This window comes from Umbelopsis ramanniana (assembly GCF_025399195.1).
Source record: "Umbelopsis ramanniana AG unplaced genomic scaffold K450scaffold_7, whole genome shotgun sequence".
NCBI classification, from domain to species: domain Eukaryota; kingdom Fungi; phylum Mucoromycota; class Umbelopsidomycetes; order Umbelopsidales; family Umbelopsidaceae; genus Umbelopsis; species Umbelopsis ramanniana.
The window spans coordinates 353,984-372,778 of NW_026252093.1; the positions used below are offsets into that span (position 1 = coordinate 353,984).

General features: G+C 42.8%; 8 protein-coding genes across 8 annotated transcripts; 4 read left to right on the forward strand and 4 right to left on the reverse strand.

The window, feature by feature from the left end:
- Window positions 1-465: 465 nt before the first annotated feature.
- On the reverse strand, window positions 466-1,924 carry K450DRAFT_225645 (uncharacterized protein). Its single transcript, XM_051586419.1, has 3 exons — window positions 1,581-1,924; window positions 1,221-1,470; window positions 466-1,156 (listed from the first exon to the last, which is right to left on the reverse strand). The coding sequence occupies exons 1-3, from the start codon at window positions 1,772-1,774 to the stop codon at window positions 578-580; spliced, it is 1,023 nt and encodes a 340-aa protein (XP_051447964.1). The 5' UTR covers window positions 1,775-1,924; the 3' UTR covers window positions 466-577.
- A 944-nt stretch (window positions 1,925-2,868) lies between these two features.
- Window positions 2,869-4,254, forward strand: K450DRAFT_264786 (uncharacterized protein; the record flags this gene model as incomplete). The annotated part of the gene is made up of 7 exons (XM_051592780.1): window positions 2,869-2,959; window positions 3,161-3,276; window positions 3,351-3,440; window positions 3,502-3,554; window positions 3,624-3,755; window positions 3,835-3,982; window positions 4,051-4,254. 7 exons carry the CDS (start codon window positions 2,869-2,871, stop codon window positions 4,252-4,254), a joined length of 834 nt encoding a protein of 277 aa, XP_051447965.1.
- Window positions 4,255-4,353: 99 nt separating this feature from the next.
- Window positions 4,354-5,381, forward strand: K450DRAFT_225658 (uncharacterized protein). Its single transcript, XM_051586420.1, has 4 exons — window positions 4,354-4,438; window positions 4,760-4,867; window positions 4,933-5,184; window positions 5,256-5,381. Exons 1-4 carry the CDS (start codon window positions 4,430-4,432, stop codon window positions 5,307-5,309), a joined length of 423 nt encoding a protein of 140 aa, XP_051447966.1. The 5' UTR covers window positions 4,354-4,429; the 3' UTR covers window positions 5,310-5,381.
- A 1,719-nt stretch (window positions 5,382-7,100) lies between these two features.
- On the reverse strand, window positions 7,101-8,421 carry K450DRAFT_225671 (uncharacterized protein). The gene is made up of 2 exons (XM_051586422.1): window positions 8,230-8,421; window positions 7,101-8,139 (listed from the first exon to the last, which is right to left on the reverse strand). Exon 2 carries the CDS (start codon window positions 7,924-7,926, stop codon window positions 7,258-7,260), a length of 669 nt encoding a protein of 222 aa, XP_051447967.1. The 5' UTR covers window positions 7,927-8,139; window positions 8,230-8,421; the 3' UTR covers window positions 7,101-7,257.
- On the forward strand, window positions 8,147-8,421 carry K450DRAFT_225672 (uncharacterized protein). Its single transcript, XM_051586423.1, has one exon. It carries the CDS (start codon window positions 8,201-8,203, stop codon window positions 8,366-8,368), a length of 168 nt encoding a protein of 55 aa, XP_051447968.1. The 5' UTR covers window positions 8,147-8,200; the 3' UTR covers window positions 8,369-8,421.
- Window positions 8,422-8,953: 532 nt separating this feature from the next.
- K450DRAFT_225674 (uncharacterized protein) lies at window positions 8,954-13,776 on the reverse strand. Its single transcript, XM_051586424.1, has 9 exons — window positions 13,211-13,776; window positions 12,646-13,125; window positions 12,389-12,552; window positions 12,172-12,305; window positions 11,837-12,106; window positions 11,560-11,760; window positions 9,915-11,478; window positions 9,752-9,840; window positions 8,954-9,684 (listed from the first exon to the last, which is right to left on the reverse strand). The coding sequence occupies exons 1-9, from the start codon at window positions 13,684-13,686 to the stop codon at window positions 9,181-9,183; spliced, it is 3,882 nt and encodes a 1,293-aa protein (XP_051447969.1). The 5' UTR covers window positions 13,687-13,776; the 3' UTR covers window positions 8,954-9,180.
- Window positions 13,777-14,562: 786 nt separating this feature from the next.
- K450DRAFT_225680 (uncharacterized protein) lies at window positions 14,563-17,537 on the forward strand. Its single transcript, XM_051586425.1, has 11 exons — window positions 14,563-14,997; window positions 15,069-15,180; window positions 15,255-15,441; window positions 15,510-15,591; window positions 15,663-15,751; window positions 15,832-15,919; window positions 15,983-16,157; window positions 16,211-16,368; window positions 16,454-16,611; window positions 16,700-17,196; window positions 17,287-17,537. The coding sequence occupies exons 1-11, from the start codon at window positions 14,578-14,580 to the stop codon at window positions 17,460-17,462; spliced, it is 2,142 nt and encodes a 713-aa protein (XP_051447970.1). The 5' UTR covers window positions 14,563-14,577; the 3' UTR covers window positions 17,463-17,537.
- K450DRAFT_225682 (uncharacterized protein) lies at window positions 17,444-17,985 on the reverse strand. The gene has a single exon (XM_051586426.1). It carries the CDS (start codon window positions 17,952-17,954, stop codon window positions 17,613-17,615), a length of 342 nt encoding a protein of 113 aa, XP_051447971.1. The 5' UTR covers window positions 17,955-17,985; the 3' UTR covers window positions 17,444-17,612.
- Between the last annotated feature and the right edge of the window lie 810 nt (window positions 17,986-18,795).

The window sequence follows — 18,795 nt, forward strand, 5'->3', positions numbered from 1 at the left end:
AAAGACACCTGCCCACCAAACTTGTGGATCAGTGCATGATTTTGCAGATAAGAGTCGTAGCAGGTGCTGGCTTGGTGAATCTCAGCTTGCGCATCATCATTTTTAGTTTAAGTGAAAGGCTTCGAAAAAATTTGGTATAAACAAGACCTTGGATTCTATAATTTTCCATCGACTTCCAAACGCTATATTATACGTGTCGCTCCATAAAGCAATTGTATTTCAACATGCACGTAAAGCAAGAAAGGCGTGGCCACGTAGACAGTTGACTATGATTGCTCCATTGTGGTACACAGTCATACAAGTAACGACTACGGGCTTACTATGGAGGAGGGAGATTGAGTTAAAAAAAAAACCCGTACAGCAAGGAAAAGAACGAAAACATACAAAAATAAATTGAATTGGTTGTTGTATACCTGGTAAGATACTTGCTGACTTCCTTAAACATAATTTCACGCACAGACAAAATTCGTTATTGTTTAGATGATCCCCTTTGAATAGAGGCATGAATGTATAATTGTATTATAGTCTAAACTACATTTAATGGTACATAAAAGACGGCTTCGGTAACTGCTGTCTTTCAAACAGGTAAATCTTTGAACATTTGTTCATCACATACAATGGATGGTGAGCTTTGGCCCGTCTCGGGATCAATTGGTGATGAACGGGATAGAGGGTCATGGGTGGTAGGTTGTAGTTGGTAGATGTTTTCAGTTGGATGTGGGGAAACTACTGGTAATGACTGATTTGAATGCATTTTATCCGACGAATAATTCTCGCATCCGTCAGGATGAGGGGTAAGTCCTGTACGAGACGAATTGTTATGATGGGATCGTGGCCGTTGAGCTTTACGGATAAGGCGAGCAATGTCGGTATCATAGCCAACCAGTAAGATGAAGAGGAGATTGATGACCGGCCAAGCTATCATGATGACTGCTTGTCGTTCTTCGGTCAGGATAAGAACGGCTGAAGCCAAGTTGGAGATCATTAGAACAATAGTCCTCAAGATGTTGGTCGCACCGATCGCAATAAATAAATTGATATTGGTGGCCATATGAACATTCTTAACCTTACGGACATGCATTATCAGAATGGTTGTGATGCATAATGTCACATAAAAGTCGGTGAAGGTATCATAAAATGTATAGACAGGGCCCCACTAGGATGAAAAGGTGAGTAATGACTAAATGGCAGAAACCAGGTGCATTGAGGGTAGAACTTACAGCGATATTATCTTGATATACACACGATAGGTTGTCAGCTGCAGCAACGGTGACGATAGCTGCATCTATGATACCGATGGCTGATCGAATAGCAAGTATAATATAATGTGCAATTTCGAACCGTTTCGTTAGATGTGAAGGTACTATAGTCGCTACCCTATCCAGCAGGACAGCGTTACCAAATACCATGGATACATGGTAAAGTAAGTCACCCAATCTTCCGACCACTGAACATGCCGTTAGACCCAACCTAGGAAAGACAAGAAAAGTCGATTAATATGCATGCACTTCATCAAATGATACAATACAGGATGGTTGCTTATTTTTCTCATGCTTTGGTTTGGTAATAAGCTGACTTACGCGCAATTCATAGCTAGGAATAATAGGAGCTTCAAGCCCATACTCAGTCCCATCAAGCATTTTAATATTCGTACTCGTCTCCGTGGCTCATTTTTGGCGAATAGAAATCTGAAGAATATCTCAAACGAGAATCCTACGACCATCCCTTGAAGGGTTACGACAACAAGAGCTTCCGGTATATAAGTGGCTTCCATAATACATTTGCGTAGGGCTAACTGCCACTAAAAAACTGTAGAGGTGGAAGAGTATAGGGAGTGACAGTGAAGGAGCAAGTGAGAGGAGGAAAGATATGTAGAACAAGAAACGTTGCTGTAGGTTCTGATAATTTTTTGGTTTTAACGTATTCCCAAAGAAAAAAAATGAGAGAAAAAACGGAGTACGCATACCAAAATTGTGGTACTGCTTAGTCGTTCTAATCGTGCGGTGTGAAACTTTTTCTGCCAGGTGGTTTCAAAAGACAATGGTATACTAGAAACAAAAAAAAATGAAAAATAGAAATTTGAAAAAATTGGGAATCGTAGCCAATGAGGGGCACTCTACACCCTCGGCACGGCTAGCACGCTGAGTGACTAGAGATGCATCAAATTTAATGACGGCCCAGACTCACAGTTCGCATGAAATGCGCCTAGATGACCTGTTGCATAGTATAACTCGCTACCGTCTAGCAAGAAATTTGATTCTTCTTCTGTGAAACATTCGTAACTAACTACTACTTTCGGATCACCGCAGTCATTGTATTCTCCATGTGTGTAAGTTAGTCCGTATTAAAACGATGTTGCTTCAGCTAGGCTACTCAGCCTTGGACAAGCAAACCGGTTTTGCCAAGAACAAAAAGAAAAGGTCTGTAAGCGATCATATTAAGACACTGACCCGAGATCTCAGCACTTTATTTTTCGGCTGCATCGGATAGCGTCATATTAGGATCCAGATGTTGGTCTGCTGTGGGGGAGTCTTTGTCACTGAGTATAAGCATCGAAAAGAAGGTGCGTTGACGTACTCTTATCGAGCGTCAGTAATTTCTTCTTGTGATCTCTTCTATAAATATAGGCAATGAGATCATAAGAGTGAATCGTTTTGCTCTTAATCATTTTTTTTTTTTCGTTTTAGAAAATCTCTTAAGATAGTAGCAACATGGTATTGGCAACGCAGCTCTATTGCCATGAATGCCAAAACTGCGACATCAACGGTTTGTCGGACATCCAAATCGGTCTCGGAGACCAGCCAGCGTCATTCGCGCCTTTGCCTGGAATTTCTGCCTCTCCTGTGTTAATAATTACAGCATCCAAGCATGACCGAATTCTCTGTTGATGAAAAAGTTCAAATAGCAGCAAGCTTTCTGCTCGAGAGCCCTCCTGGCGAAGTTAATGATGTCTTCAATGGTAAGTAATTTTCCTCTCGCGCGGCTTTATTCGATCCAGCCCGACGATGTACAATGTGGCAATCGTACACGTCGGCCACGGCCGAAGAGATACGTTCTCTGAAACCAACTGAAATCAAAATGGGGTTGCGAAGTTATTCTTAAACGACCGAACTAACAAGTTTCATAATATATCTTGTTATAACCTATACCCGGGCTACAGATATTCGAACTCTCATTGGAGATGACGATGCCCTGCAATCGGGAATCTTGACCTCTTTGGAGGATCACAATACTGAGCAGCTCATTACTGTTGCACTGCCGGAATCTGAAACTGAGGTATGCAAAACGTGGCACAGTTTATATAGAATGTTCTTGCTTGCAGCGGAACGCTAATCAATGTCGTTTCAAAGGTCATCATTTCGAAATTTGGCCAATTAGAAGGTGGTCGTTTTGCTGATCCTAGGTCCAAGCAAAGCTTTGCATTTGACCACATGCGGCTGGTGGGATATCTGTTCAAAGCGTGAATGAGAAATCTATACAATACTGAATATTTGTCATTAGGTTGCTTCTGATTTACAACCGCTCGAGATTTCAGACGACGTTGAATCGCTAAGGTAAAATGCCCTGCCCCACTGTCCGTAGAGAGGTGCATATTAATTTTGCTAACAAATGGTGTATTTTAGAGAAGCCATCGATAACCAAGTACAAGCATATGTCAGCGATCATTATCCACATGGCGTCACTACCGTTCACGCATCAGGTTCAAAGGTCACCATTGTCATTGTGGATAACAAATATAATCCCAGCAACTATTGGTATGTCTTCTTTTTGGCCCACGTGCGGAGCATCACAATGGTAACTACGATAACTAATTCTTTCTCGAATTCGATATAGGAATGGACGATGGCGCGCTGTTTGGGAGGTCGAGAAGGGTGGTTCTCAGCTGAAAGGTTCTGCTAAAGTGCAGGTTCATTATTACGAAGACGGTAATGTTCAGCTAAATTCAACAAAAGACTTTGAACTTGATATCAACAGCGAGCATGTAAGAATGATATTCCATTATAGAATATTAACCTTGGACTTGATTGTGACTAATATTATGAACCAAAGGATGAGAAGAAGGCTGCTAGCACCATTGTCAAGGCGATTGAAAAAGCAGAGAAGGAGTATCAAATGGCCATTAACGAAAACTATACCGAGCTTTCCGAAAACACGTTCAAGGAACTACGAAGAGCACTTCCTTACACCCGTAATAAGGTTGACTGGCACAAGATATTCAATTATAAGCTTGGAAACTCCATCGTCAACAAATAAATGATACCTCAGTGCAAACTACGTAAAATAAAATTTTTGAATGCTCTAGGATTTTCCACATGGGGAAAATTTGTTCACGTGACATTTCAGGGAAGGAGCCGCACGGGAAGTGAGGAGGGTTAAAGGCCATCAGCTTGATTGAATATACGATCCTTCTCTTTTTTTTAACCTACACATGGCTTCCGTGCGTATCTATGATTTTCTATGGAAGCATTGGATGATGGATGGATGGATGCGACAATGATATTATGATGGATGTTATTTTCAGTGTCTGGAACGCCAATGTCGAGATGAGTCGAAAGTAATTCGCATGCCCCCAATTGACGAAATCCGTTCGTTGGACAGTTCAACTGCTACGGAACTTACTCAATCGTCGACCCCTATACGTCGCGCTTAAATATGACTTGTTCAGCTGGCCATCCTCATCTTACATCCAATGCTTCATTCGTGCTTCATATACGACCTTGAGCTAATATGGATTCCTTTTTTTTTCCCAATTCTATAGCAGGGTTCATTCCAACGTCAAGTTGAGGTCGGTCGTCTTGTCCTCATCAACTACGGCAAGGACAGCGGCAAGCTCGCCGTCATCGTCGACATTGTTGATCACAGCCGCGTAAGTGAAGTTGCACATTGATATGCTTTTCACCTCACCTCATTTGACTAATTGAATTGGGTTAGGCTTTGATTGACGGCCCTACCACCGGTGTCTCTCGCCAAGCTTTCGCTTACCGACGTCTTACTTTGACTCCTTTCGTCATCAAGGACCTTCCCCGTGCTGCTGGTAAGACCGCTCTTGCCAAGGCTCTCGAGAAGAACGACACTATTGCTGCCTGGAACAAGACCAGCTGGGCCCAGAAGTTGCAAGGCCGTGTTGCCCGTGCTGGACTTAGCGATTTCGACAGATTCAAGCTCAAGAAGTTCAAGAGCCAGGTAAGACACATATTTGAGAGAGACATGGGAATTAGCAGTGCAACTAACCAGGTTTTGTGTTTATCTTCTAGCGTCGTGCTACTGTTGGCCCCGCTCTTGCTCAACTTAAGAAGCAACAAGCTTAAGCGTGTTGTTTATCTTTGGAGGAGTTAATTGCAAAATAAAAAAGCATAACATTTATAAATTTTCTATCTATCTAAGCAGAGATTTGAACTGTAGCAGAGGTTTGCGTTCCTGTATGATGTGATTTTATTTTGATGTGGGGTGCTCATAGGAACGCTTTACTGCGTACAACACGATCCCACTCATCGACCCGTTTCGTCGCTAATCGCTTGCCTGTTTGCGGATCGCCAAATTGACTCACCCACCATGCCAAATCTTGATCATTTGTAGCCAGTATCAAGGAAGAATCCTTGGACATGTCTTGAGTTGGCTGATGAGAATGATAATACAGCAGACAACTGATAATAGATCGATATCGCTTGGGAACATCCGTATATGACATATCGGGTTCGGAGACATCGCTTTCCGCATCGCTATCAGTATCCGATACATCAGATTCATCGCTAGCTCGACGGCGCCGTAATCGAGAGTTCAAAAATGTATCTTCATCATCGCTGTCGCTTGGAGACAACAGAACCTCATCTTCTTCATCACCATCGACAGGTAAGCGTGTAAAGGACGTGTCTTCAGCCGAGCGTTGCTGTTCTCCGATCCAGTAGAATTGGGCATCGTCCCAACTGGAAAGTCGCTCAGTGACCCTTTGAGTGCGCAAGAACGACTCCTTCGCACTAACAGCCGTTGGTACGACTCCGCTTGAGCTAGACTCCAGCTTATGGTCAAGATAGCGAATCGACTCTCTAGCCTGAGCATTCGCATGCGATGTTCCTTTTTTATATTCGTCAAGAGCATCAATGGCTGTTGCAAAACCAATAGAAAGGTTAAACATCATGCGACTATGAAATCATTTCATGAGGATAGCGGTACTTACTGTCAAGGGGAACAATAACCTCGCAAATGAAGCCTCTAAGATGAGTGGCAGAATCTGAACCTTGTCCTGCCCAGCGACGAACGCAGACCAGACCATCCAAGAATGCAGTAACGTCCAGCACGACAGTGAAGCAGCGTAATGGACCCTGACGAGATCTGGAGGGGCGTTGTTTTGATGATTCGGAAGCTGTGGTCATTTTCCCTAAACTTGTTTCGAGGGTTGACACTTGTTCCATTAATCGTTGAGCCGCCAGCGCTTTCATAAGTCTCGTTTGTTGCTGTTTCTATTAGCGAACCAAGATGGATTAGTTATATATTACATACACAGAATGGAAAAAGGAATGCGCTTAATTTCACGTACGCGGCTTTCTTTGTCGTATATGGTATACTTTTGTTCCTTTGCGTCGAACGATATAAATCCAAAAGCCTGCAATAAGAATTCAAATGATTTTGTAATTAGTTATCAAGATGGTACAAGCTCTCTCTCCATAACTTCTTTTTTATGACTTACTCCAGATTCGACCAACCGTTGGCAAAAGTCGTAAATGCGGTACCATCGAACCTCCGTTCGGCCATCGGTAGTAGCAGGAGCGAGGTGTTTTGCTTCTTTTAAGAAATCGACAGACTTATGGAAACCTTCCAAGGGTAAAAGTCCGAGAAGAGTATAATCCTCGGCCAGTGCGAATGTTGCTGGTAACGGTCGATCACTCGCTGGGGTAAATGGCTTGAGCGACATAATCACCGACAGCAGTTTTGATAACGCAATCATTAAGCTTTCCGCCTCTTCATCAGCAAAAACTCGTACATGGACCTGTCGACGCGTATTGAGTCCCCCAGAGCAACATTTTGTGAGCAGTTGAATATTGGTGGCAAGATAGCATGCCCAAATAGACGTTGCGGTTACGATAGTTTTCTGCGCATCTTTCACAATGTTGTCTCTGGCTTGGTCCTGCGACAGTAGAATATCCTGGATCGCCTTATTTATGCCAGTATGTAAAAGACATCCCTGAATGAGAGCTTTTCGCTGGATTACTTGTATATCAGAAATCTCTTCTTGACCTATGCAAGATCCACGTTTCAGCGTTAACTTTTTAAAAAACAGAAAATCAAAATCGGAGGTGAGGCGACGTTACCCTTTTGCTGACGTCCCAAATACCAAATGGTGGTGATCAAAATAATGGTTACTCTCATTAAGGTGCTGCGTAATAGTTTGAGCAAAGAGGAAGCCTGATCAGGATCTTCTTTGATAGTCTGAAAAATTGTTCTGGTTGCTTGCTCCATGGCCACTTGCCAACTCTCAGACCCACCGGAAGCGGCTCCTGAGCCGAGCGATGGAAATTCAGCAGAACTGCCATTACTATACATGACTTCTCGTTGGAAAGTTAAGAATTTCTCCACAGCCCTTGCAACCTGCTTCCTGGCTGCTGCACGTAAATCGGCTGATTTAGGGCTGTTGGTAGATTCTGCTACCGTTGACGAAAATCGCACTTTGGAGTAAAAAGACTTGAGATTGTCAAAGGCTATCGCAGCAGGTTCTTTCATGGCCAGACTCATGCAGTAATACCATACGACATCGATTGCGCTACCTCCATTTATCGAAATTAGAGCAAGCTGTGAATAGGGCTTGCCATTGGACCGATATATGTCAATGGCTTTAAGGTACATGGTCTTGGCAAGGTAAGATCTCTCTGCCGGATTTTCTGGTGCATCTCCTGTTGTAATTACTGCGTTGTATCTCTCCAAGTCACCCATGCAAATGAAGTTATGTTGCAAAACTTTGGCAACCCTCAACTGTATATCATTTGAGTTGCTATCGTTGCGGAATAAATGGATGCCAATTGTAGCAGTGTCGATATGATAATCTTGCCTTATACTAGAGTTGATCTTACGATAAAAACGAGATGACTGTCGAATTTTAGATGCCAACTGTTGCTCCAATTTAGTGAGCTTTTCCTTGCTCTTATTCTATGGACGAAAATCACATCAATCCAACAGATCGGCAGCTGCTCACATTGAAGTATCGATAATGGGTAGATGGTTGGTGTATGTGCATACCTTTCGAATTTTCCCTCTGATATCTTCAATCACAGGATATATGGCGTTGCGCCATAGCTTCTCTTCAATTCGTAAATCACACGCCGCCGGAAGATCCAATAGTAAGAGATCCCCATACACTGTCTGCAAACTGGAATGATACCATAGCTTATCAGAAAACAAGTGTCAACCTGAGTAATTGCTTACAACCCGACGAGTACCTTTTCCTAACAAATGACTGTTCTTCTTCTATCGCCTTCATCTGTTCCAGGAATACGGCATGAGATGCATTGTTAACCGCCTTACTATCTAGATCTTGCCGCTCCTTCACAGTCTGCTTAAGTTGATTATGCAAACCAGCCATTTGCCTCTCTAAGGCGGTCGATTCACTAATGCAATGTACAATAGCATTTAGGCACCGAAATTATGTTGAGCCTATGATTAATCGCGACAGCGTTCAGGACGGATTGACTCCTTACCTAACAAGTTCCTTGAAGCGCAGGCGAGAATCCTGGGAATGCGGTTGGGAAAGAGCTTCAGCAGGTGCTTGAGTCAAAGCATCACGATTATGTTTATGTGACTTTCTGGGTCTTCTACGACTCTTCGGTTGATTTCTAGCGGATGTCATATTTAGCTTCTGAATACATGATCCTCTATACAGTGGGAGCTAGGAGCAGTGAAGTGGCACAGACATCGAATTTTTTTTTTTTTTTTCTTAATGGGCTGGTAAGCGGGACTGTAATGCCTGGCATAAAAGAGATCAGATCTTTGCCGTTTATGCAGGAAGGTGACTCGTATCCATCTTTACCAATCTACACTGTATTATTGTTTGTACTTGAACATCACTGATACTATATTGTTAAAATTAATGCCACGAAAAAGACATTCTCCGTATTAGTTTTCTTTATCCTATCCTTGGTGGTTAAATAGAGTGAAAAAAAAAAAAAATTAACTGTGCCAAAAAAACAATTTCTACAATTGTTCGTCATTTTCATGACTGGCTTCTATATCCATTCCACTCGTCTGAGGAGATTGTAAATCATCCTTGGCAACAGTATTCATGGCAACTACAGAGCTATTATCGCTGTCAGCAGCTTCGAATTCTTGAGCATCTGGTGTGGCCGCCAGGTCTGTACCGTTCTTGATCGCAATTCCGATACCACCAACACCCATCATAATTTTATCTTCACTTCCTTCATCCGACGTGCTATGGGTAGGTGTACCCATTCTAGAGTTGGTATCATCGTCAGACGAGGATTCGGATGCAGATGACTCTGACACAGATGACACAGAGTGATTGATGATATGCCTAGGAACAGCTGACACAGGCCTTGGCTGGTCTAAAGGTGGAGGAGTATACGAAGGAACAATCTCTTGTAAGTGCTTTGTTTCAGGTTGATACTTTGGCACAGATTCTGCTAATTCCAGAGGTTGACTTCTCCGCCGTTTGTAGAACAAAAGGTATGCAGCAGGAGTCTGGTAGAAATCATCTTGTTAAACATGGAGTGTACAAATCCCAAACTAGTCAGACAAACCACCCTACCTTGACATCTTCTGCGTTCACCTTGCTGACATGCGAGTCATCAAAGTTGTACCAGTCTCCATTGATGTAATTTTGTCCATATGCAGTATCTGTCAAGTTGGAGACGAAGAAAATGAGTTCAAGAATAATCCATAATGCTTGTCAATGGAGGTGAAAAACTTACAATGACCTCCGCCCATACCACCATAGTGGTTATCAACTGCGAAAAGATCATAAATCGGCCGTTGATCCTCGGGTAAATCGGCATCATCACTAACGCTCAGCACACGTTCTGTCAAATCCAGGCCATTCAAAGGGAAGTCTATGAGTGCATCGATTTTATCTCGCCACGTTCTGGTATGACTGAAGCGCTTGAGATGGACAACTAGAATTTCTGGCATACGCCATAGGTCGAATTTCTTGGTAGCACGTTGGTGTTGTTTGCATCGTGGGCAATACCACAAGTCGTCTTCGCCTAATTCTTCCTCTCGAGTAAATTCGTCCAAACAATCACCCAAGGTAACATTCTTTTGTGATCCTCGCTGCTTTGAGTCACCGGAGTCTTCATCAGCATATTGAGTTTCATCCATATCATCCCAGGCATCAGCACAGACACCGGCGTCACTTTCACCAATTCGTTTATAAGATGAAGATGAAGATGTGGATGCAGAGCCAAATACTTGTTGGGCCATTTGCTTCCGCCACTGCAAGACAATGCCTTCTCCTTGTCTGATTACGATAGAAGAAGGTGGTCGTGATGGTACTGTAAGTAGCGATGGAGCTGGTGGAGTGGCAATACGTGGAAGGCCAGCTATCATACTAGATGGTGCAGGCGGCAAAGTGGAGGATGCGTCTTCAACGATCTCATCATCGTCATCAATATCGGCAATAGTGGATCCTTGTTGCGACGTCTCACTTTCCATAGCAGGGGCTTCGCCTACGATGTTCATTTGGTCAACGTCGCTGGTTTCTGTAGTCGGTTTAGGAGCATAAAACTTTTCTCTCTGAGCTTGTTCCTTTTCTGCGCGCTCAAAAAGATCAGTCAATGAGGCATTATCCCAGCCATGCATGCCAGTGCTGAAGAGATCGGTATGGCCGCGTCCGTATGACCGAGTTTCACTGAACACCTGCATAGAGAACAGCTTGCGCATCGGTTCCAGTTGACGACCGCCGGCTGCTGTCACAGCAGCTGCAGTATGAATGGGCCGCTGCTGAATTTGAACAGGTTCTTCCTCAGCTACTTCTATAGGTTCCTTTGGAGCTGTCTGTGCGGTATCCTCATCAGATATGTCCATTTTGTCTGAGGAATTTGGTGTAGTGGCATCCTTCATGTCAACATCTTTGCGCTCTTCAAACAACTTCATTACTGCGTATCGCTCGACCTGCTGAACAACCTCCCGGTAAACGTTTTCGATGGATGTTGCATCCTTCTTTTTCATAGCCAATATAATAGGGCCACCAAATTGCGAAACTGAGGCGCGGTATAGGCTATTTTCGGAATCCTTATCCTCGCTGACAGCACAGTACACAGGTACAACAATAAGTTCATCTTGGCTGATGGACATGTCTTCTTCGGTACGATTGCCATCCGCATCTATGGTAATGGTCTTCCGCCGTTTACCAACAATTGGCACTTCCCCGGGCAATTCATATACAACGATGGTGTCGTTTGCTTGAATACTACCAGCAGGTTCATAATTTGTGAAAATCTTGTAAATCTTGCTGCTAAATACTTCGGTAACCAGCAACTAAGAAATTCATAGTGAAAAGAATGTCAATCTCTATGGCTTGTATAATGTGACACATTGAACAGGGTAACCAGGACTTACGGTGTTTGGGGTTTCAAGGTTCATCTGCTCTGCCACTTGTGCCTTCAGATGTTGGATTCCAGCGTCCTTCTTCAGAGATAGGTGAAGGCGAACGGGTCGCCTTGATGGGTCGTATGGAACAAACGAAACCTGAATCTTAATCTTTTTCTGGATCGGAAGAGGAAGCGACAGATACATGAAAGGGTCAAACGTCACCGATACCTATTGATGCATGAAAATTAGTCTCATTAAATTTGCCATGCCATCTTATCGAACTATTCTCGAAAAACTCAATTACCTTGCCACACTCATGACAAATCAACCGACTTTTGAACTGGCCTTGAAACAAATCCACAATGACAGAATCATTTCGTGCCTTATGGTAAGCCCAGCTTTTGCTTGCTATTTCATCGTCTGGCATGTTGTCGAAATCAGGCAATTCAATGTAGGGTTTCTTGATGATTCTATTCAGATCTTCATGTAAGCCATCAAGTAAAAAGGCTAAAAGTTCTTGAGAGTCGTGTTGCTGATATCCAGTAAATGATGCATTGAATCGTCCAATGGTGAGCTGATGATAGTTCATTAGTATCAGCGTTAAAGTTCATTATATTACCAAAGTCTTGCTAAAGGTACCTTGAATTCACGAGGTGCTAAACTGCTGGTTGTTCCGCTCCATAGTCGTTCAATGAGATTACCATACGCTTCCGCAACCTCGCCTTTCATGCCTAGTGGGTTATCAGGATTCAGGTCGTGCTTATAATGACCAGCTTCACAATGTCGTATTAAAAGTAGTGAATTAGTTTGACGATCTACATTGATCGAGTGCTACATTCCATATGCAATCACCTACCCAAGAACCAGTTTGTGAGAAGCTCTGTGTTACTCAAGCATTGTAGAGCAGAGTTCATGAAGCATGTGTTGCCTAGGTTGTTCAAACCACATACTCCTTTTGGCTTGTCTGAAGCCTTATTTTCCTTGCCAGACCATAATCCGAAGCCAAATCCATTGCTGGTACTGCCGGAAGTCGAAGAGAACGCAGGTGAATTTGAGGCTGTCAAGCTTTGGAATCCGGAGGCAAATATTTGAGAACTAGTGGATGAAGCGGACCTTGAAGACCATGGTCTTTCGATGGATACTCCACCAGCATCTTCGCTGGCATATTGTCCACTAATAGGGTCTTTCACATCAGCCACCAGCGAAATGATCGCACCTTCGGAAAGATATACTTCGGAGATCGTCTTGCTTTGATCACTGGTATCAACGACAGACCATGCTGGTAAAGATGCAGGAGCAAGTTGCGCAGATTCGCTGGTCGTGGATGGTTGATCTTCCAACCGTAAGATTCGAAACTCTGTTTGTGGGGTAAAATCCAGCGTATTCTCAACACAGGAAATAAGATCAGCGACCTGAGCTTTGCGCGAGAGAGTAATGGTGGAAGGAGGGGAACTGGTTGCAGTTGTACTAAGTTGTGTGGCTGAAATGACATATATCCGAAATTGTGGAGGGTAAATCTCAACCATACTTTCTTGAACGCTGACACCTTCGGTTATGACGTTACGGGGAAATTCGTCACCCGTCAATCCATACCTGTAGGAACCAAATGAAAATTTCATCAACGCCTATTATTAATGACAAAAAAGTAGTGCAAGTCAAGACGGAGGAATAAACTGACCATTGGACTAATGCCTTCCATGCTTTTTCTGGCACTAACTGAAAATCGGTGTCGGGCATAAGATTGGGCTTCAAGGTGTTGTCTTTCATTAAGGAAGTATTATTGATCTGGCCAGGAGGAGATCTGAGGCCCATGTCTCTAGTTGTTTGAGACTGGCTAGCCATTCGAGTACAATGCTGTTGCCAGCGACGGTACCATGAGTTGGCTACCAAGTACCAGGTGTCACCGTCTTCCAAAGGCGATTCCTTGAGGGGTTGAATGTAGGTAGCTTGATCGCTAGGTGGTAAATCAGGAATAATATCTGCGTCAGGGATTTGACTGTCGTTGTTTTCTTCCCAAAATTCCCCTGCATCGTCATTTCTATTGTCATCTGAATCCGGCAGACAAACATCTACTGGCGTACGAGCACGATCTTCCTGATCGCTACTAATACTGGGCTCCCGTGCTCTTTTTATTGCCGTAGTCTGCTGCTGCATTGTGCTTGCCTTTCCGTTCCTGATTCGGCGCTACGTTGCTGAAAAAAAAGCGGACGGTGAAACGTTGTGAGAAGCCAAGCCTTAAGTACGTAGTCACAGCTTTGCCGATTTGGGTACTTGCCAAATGAACCGCTCATACTGTAAATTGTGACGTCAATGGCAACACATTGCGCATGTACCTGCATGCCATGCTTTGGCATGCAGTGGCAAGTTAACAGCTTGATATTTTTGCTTATTCATTCCCAACACACTGTCATTAAAGTGATCTCTCTATATTGCACTTGATTTGAGGCTTGCAAATGGATTATATTGTGGTCTTTTCTGAAAATAATGCAATGGATGCTTGCCACACCGGTTGTTACCCTTCTACAATCAATTTCAAATATTGATATTTCAATGTTGAAAATTACAGGTAATATAGACTATCCAAACAAAGATGGATTCACTAAGCCTTGTTCATATTCCATTGATAAGTGAGGACTATTTATGATGCTGAAAAACATATCAGCACTGTGTGAAATACATAGTCTATCAATATGTATAATATCCCATGAACTTTTTTTCTTTCTCTTGTTAAGCACACCGTACTTCATTTTAGCTCAATCAGGGCATTTCTTTTATAGCTAACAGTGACCATAGTGTCAATCACTTTGCACGTGAGAACAGTTGTAGTGAAATAATGAGGTCGACAATTTGCTTCATTATTTACGCTTCGATGTATCATTATTTGATATGCAGTATCGAACAAAATGTCATAAAGCTGTTCTTTCGAACGAAATTCTGTTATCGAGAGGTACTGCGTGTACAGTCCACGGACCCGGGGTGATTAACACTCCGACATTGCGACATTCAAGTCACATTTTGTTCAAACATGATCTGGGCCTTGCCTGCATGCTACCATTTCGGCTCTCACTGTTAACAAGGAGAGCTTTTAGTAGCTCGATAAGGGCTCAAACAACAGGACTAAAGTTAAAACATGGACAAAGGAGTATTTCTACAACTGGCGGGACCAGATCGTATGCTTTGACAAGCCCTGGTGTACCATGTCGAAAACCGTCAGCAATCTACCAAGCTATTGGCAAAAGAGCGTTCAGTAACCAAAAAAATCAAGCTTCATCAGAGGCATCATCAGCAGTAAAGAAAGAGGCAACTGGGAAGACTGTTGAAGCTAAACCTGCTGTAGTGCAGCCAACTCGAAACGCAACGGACATGGCAATTATTAAACAATTAATGCGCTATGTGTGGCCAAAAGACGATAACGGTGTTAAGGCAAGAGTTGTAATTGCTCTCGGTTTACTGGTTGGCGGAAAGGTATGTTACTTCATTTAATGGACGTGGTTCAAATACATGTACTTCGTCTTGCTCACACGATCCAATATAAGCTACTCAATGTCCAAGTTCCATTTTTCTTCAAAAATGTCATTGATTCTTTAAATATCACATTCGCTGAGGATGCTACATTACTTACCATCTGTGGTGCAGCAGTGATTGGCTGTAAGTTCCTTTGTTCTATTAAAAATGGCCATAACTTGCGTTGTCAGCTTTAACAGAAAAACTATTTTGTCCAGACGGACTGGCTCGTCTCGGGGCTAGCGCATTCCAAGAACTTCGAAATGCCGTGTTTGCTGCAGTGGCACAAAAGGCAATTCGACGTATTGCCCGCAATGTATTTTATCATCTTCATCAGCTTGACATGAATTTCCATCTTACTCGGCAGACAGGAGGCTTGAACCGTGCGATCGATAGAGGCACAAAGTTAGTATCGATTTCATATGATAACATTTGCACTCACATGGCTGATTTCTCTCGAATTGCCACAACAGAGGAATCAGTTTTCTTTTAAGCTCCATCGTGTTTCACGTGTTACCCACTGCGCTGGAAATATCTATGGTTTGCGGTATCTTGGTAATGTACATCCACTTCTGATCAACACAGCAGTTTAGAGTAAGCTAATGTAGGCATATTCTGGAAATTAGGCTTACAATTTTGGCACTTCGTACGCTGCCGTGACTTTCTCCACCATTGCGGCTTACACAGCTTTCACGGTCATAACAACATCTTGGCGGTAAGTTGGGATGAAGTAATTGATGACTCTTCGGATCACATATGTGCTCACACCTCCGTATGCCATTATACGCAACTTAGAACCAAATTTCGCAAGCAGGCAAATGCTGCTGATAACGAAGCAGCCACTACGGCTGTGGATTCCTTAATCAATTTCGAAGCTGTCAAGGTTTGTGCATAATATATACGAGGCCCGATATCGATAGCAAGTTCTGACCAATATTACAAACAGTTTTTCAACAATGAAAAGTACGAAACTCAGCAATACGATAAATCTTTAGCAAAGTATGAAGAGGCGTCCTTGAAGATCGCAACTAGTCTGGCGGCCCTCAATGCTGGACAGAATGCTATATTCTCGTCTGCATTGACTGCAATGATGTTCCTTTCAGCACAGGGAGTCATGAACGGTAGGTAATTTGATGTGTTGACCATACAACCAACAGCCAACTAATTGGAGCAGGATCTTTGACGGTTGGTGATGTGGTCATGGTCAATCAGCTGGTATTCCAGCTGTCGATGCCTCTCAACTTCTTAGGCTCGGTATACCGTGAACTTCGACAATCCCTAATAGATATGGATACAATGTTTAATCTGGAAAATCAATCCGCGGGTATCACGGTACGTAATTTGGGCAAATTTTGGAAAACTGTGATAGCTGCGAATTTGGTGAGCGAAATTGTGAGTAACATCTATGACGAATTAGGATGCACCCGATGCAAAGGACATCATTTACAAGGGTGGTGAAATTAAATTCGAAAATGTTACCTTTGGATATCATCCGGAAAGACCCATTCTGCAAAACGTCAGCTTTATTGTCAACAGTGGACACAAAGTAGCTTTTGTTGGTCCAAGTGGATGTGGGTATGTTGATTTATTCGTTTCAGCCATTTTCAAAAGTTCCCTGTTGAGTTATTGCTTACAGTTTTTTTATTATTATTATTATCTACAGTAAATCAACCATTCTTAGACTTCTCTTTCGGTTCTACGAGCCGCAACAAGGAAACATTTACATTGACGGCCAAAATATCCGAGATATCAAGCTGGAAAGTCTGCGTAAAATAATTGGGGTGGTTCCCCAAGATACTACGCTGTTCAATAACACCATTTTGCACAACATCAGATATGGGCGCATCGATGCTACAGAAGAGGAAGTTCATGATGCTGCTCGTCGTGCTGAAATCCATGACACCATTATGGCGTTGCCTGATAAGTACAACACGAAAGTTGGGGAGCGCGGCTTAATGCTGTCTGGTGGCGAGAAGCAACGTGTGTCACTGGCCCGATCCATTTTAAAAAAATCACCAATTGTTTTCTTGGATGAGGCGACTGCGGCCCTGGATACACATACTGAGCAAGCGCTGCTAAGCAATATACGATCTATTCTTAAAGATAGTCATACTACCAGTTTACACATTGCACATCGATTGCGCACAGTTGCTGACGCTGGTAAGTTGTGCCACTTGATGGCTTGTGACAGAGTCCACTCCAAAAGCGTGGAATATCCCCGTGCTCCACTAACATAGTTTACCCTCAAAGATAAAATCATTGTGCTTCGTGATGGTCATGTTGCCGAAGAAGGTCGCCATGAAGATCTGATGGATGATGTGCACAGCATATACAGAGAGATGTGGAATAAGCAAGAGAATAGCGAAGCGTATCTAGCGACCACCTTTGAGGATCGACCAAAACGTGACACTGCACCTGCCGCCTAAAGTCCTCAGGTTCAGTGGCTGTGTGCCATACCATGAAATGGCAGTTCAGGCAAAGCAAAAGAAACCTTCTATTATTTAGAATGGAAAACAATTTTTTTTTATGTACACATTTGTTTTAAAAGGAAAACCAAACCAATATACAACTATAGATTAAGCTAGCAATTGATGAGGTATGCTACTCTTAGGCGCATGAACTTGAACAGTGTGCTCTACAATTGCGCTTGGAGCAGTCAGAAGTGGACCATTGGGGTCACCGTATCTATGAAACTTGTACTTGAAATCTGAGCTCGGATCGCTTGAGTGCCACGGGTAGGTCTCTTTTGAAGCCATTCGCACATTGTTTTCCGGATGAATATGGCGAGCCTTCTGACCTAACATGTAACCCGCCATACCGAACGTCACACCATAGATTCCCAACAAAGGAAACAGTTCACTGTCGACTGACAAGAATTTGAATAGGTTTTTGGATGTGGGAGCGAGAAATCCTGACATTGCTTTAGAAGTTTTGAAATTGAATAAAACGAAATATAATTGTGTCTTTGCCTTTGATTTTTTAAAGCTTGAGAAATTCATGCAAAATTTCGAATGGCGTTCATCATTATATCATGGGCCAACACATTTTTTGGCTTCTCTACACAAATGTTCCAATTTTGTCACCATGGCCTACAAATGTAGCTGACCATTGGCTTTGTTCGAAGAAGATATTTTTTTTTAACTACGATGATCTCGAGTTCTGTCACGATCGATTATACGGCAGTGCGGTTTATGCGATCCAAACATATTACTACACAAAAAGGGTATAAGGTTTATTTTCGTTTATGATAAGGTGGCGATGTTTCTCATGTGGTGAATATGTACTCTCTAGAAATGCTCAGCACACTATAACCCCAAGTATTATGATGGTTGTAGTCGGGCTTGTGATTTAGAGTTGTGACTCTCTGTGCATTGCCAAGTGGGAAAATATTGTATATCCTTTATATTGGATGCAAAAGATACAATCTTCTGAAGGAATATGTTCTATGGAATTCTTCGTGTTGAGACAAACGTGTGAGCCGTCATAGAATCTCGTTAAATTGCATAGAACATATGACTTGAGCAGCCTGAATTCAAAGCGTATATATGAATGACCATCATGATCAGTTGCCCCAGCATGTCTGTTGTGTGACACTGCCTTCTTTTGGATTCATAAGCTGCGCACACGGGAGCTGATGAACCACAGTAAAAGAAAATTATTAAACAAAAATTTATACGTTTGGGTGCAAAGTAAGGCTCAGTATATAAACCATTAATTGTGCAAAACACATACTCTTCTCCCGTGGCCAATGGATACGAA

Excerpts from the sequence above, each read along its gene's own strand:
- K450DRAFT_225645 (XM_051586419.1), bottom strand. The coding sequence starts at position 1,774 with ATGGAAGCCACTTATATACCGGAAGCTCTTGTTGTCGTAACCCTTCAA. Across the intron at positions 1,471-1,580 it reads TTCCTAGCTATGAATTGCGC|GTTGGGTCTAACGGCATGTT; the intron begins GTAAGTCAGCTT and ends TGTCTTTCCTAG. Across the intron at positions 1,157-1,220 it reads TATATCAAGATAATATCGCT|TGGGGCCCTGTCTATACATT; the intron begins GTAAGTTCTACC and ends TTTTCATCCTAG.
- K450DRAFT_225658 (XM_051586420.1), top strand. Across the intron at positions 4,868-4,932 it reads ACATTGTTGATCACAGCCGC|GCTTTGATTGACGGCCCTAC; the intron begins GTAAGTGAAGTT and ends GAATTGGGTTAG. Across the intron at positions 5,185-5,255 it reads TCAAGAAGTTCAAGAGCCAG|CGTCGTGCTACTGTTGGCCC; the intron begins GTAAGACACATA and ends TTTATCTTCTAG.
- K450DRAFT_225671 (XM_051586422.1), bottom strand. The coding sequence starts at position 7,926 with ATGGGTGACTTGGAGAGATACAACGCAGTAATTACAACAGGAGATGCA.
- K450DRAFT_225672 (XM_051586423.1), top strand. The coding sequence starts at position 8,201 with ATGGGTAGATGGTTGGTGTATGTGCATACCTTTCGAATTTTCCCTCTG.
- K450DRAFT_225674 (XM_051586424.1), bottom strand. The coding sequence starts at position 13,686 with ATGCAGCAGCAGACTACGGCAATAAAAAGAGCACGGGAGCCCAGTATT. Across the intron at positions 12,306-12,388 it reads TCTCACAAACTGGTTCTTGG|CTGGTCATTATAAGCACGAC; the intron begins GTAGGTGATTGC and ends GACATTGTGAAG. Across the intron at positions 9,685-9,751 it reads TGAACGCAGAAGATGTCAAG|ACTCCTGCTGCATACCTTTT; the intron begins GTAGGGTGGTTT and ends GATTTCTACCAG.
- K450DRAFT_225680 (XM_051586425.1), top strand. The coding sequence starts at position 14,578 with ATGCTACCATTTCGGCTCTCACTGTTAACAAGGAGAGCTTTTAGTAGC. Across the intron at positions 15,592-15,662 it reads CTATGGTTTGCGGTATCTTG|GCTTACAATTTTGGCACTTC; the intron begins GTAATGTACATC and ends TCTGGAAATTAG. Across the intron at positions 16,612-16,699 it reads GTTGGTCCAAGTGGATGTGG|TAAATCAACCATTCTTAGAC; the intron begins GTATGTTGATTT and ends TATTATCTACAG.
- K450DRAFT_225682 (XM_051586426.1), bottom strand. The coding sequence starts at position 17,954 with ATGTCAGGATTTCTCGCTCCCACATCCAAAAACCTATTCAAATTCTTG.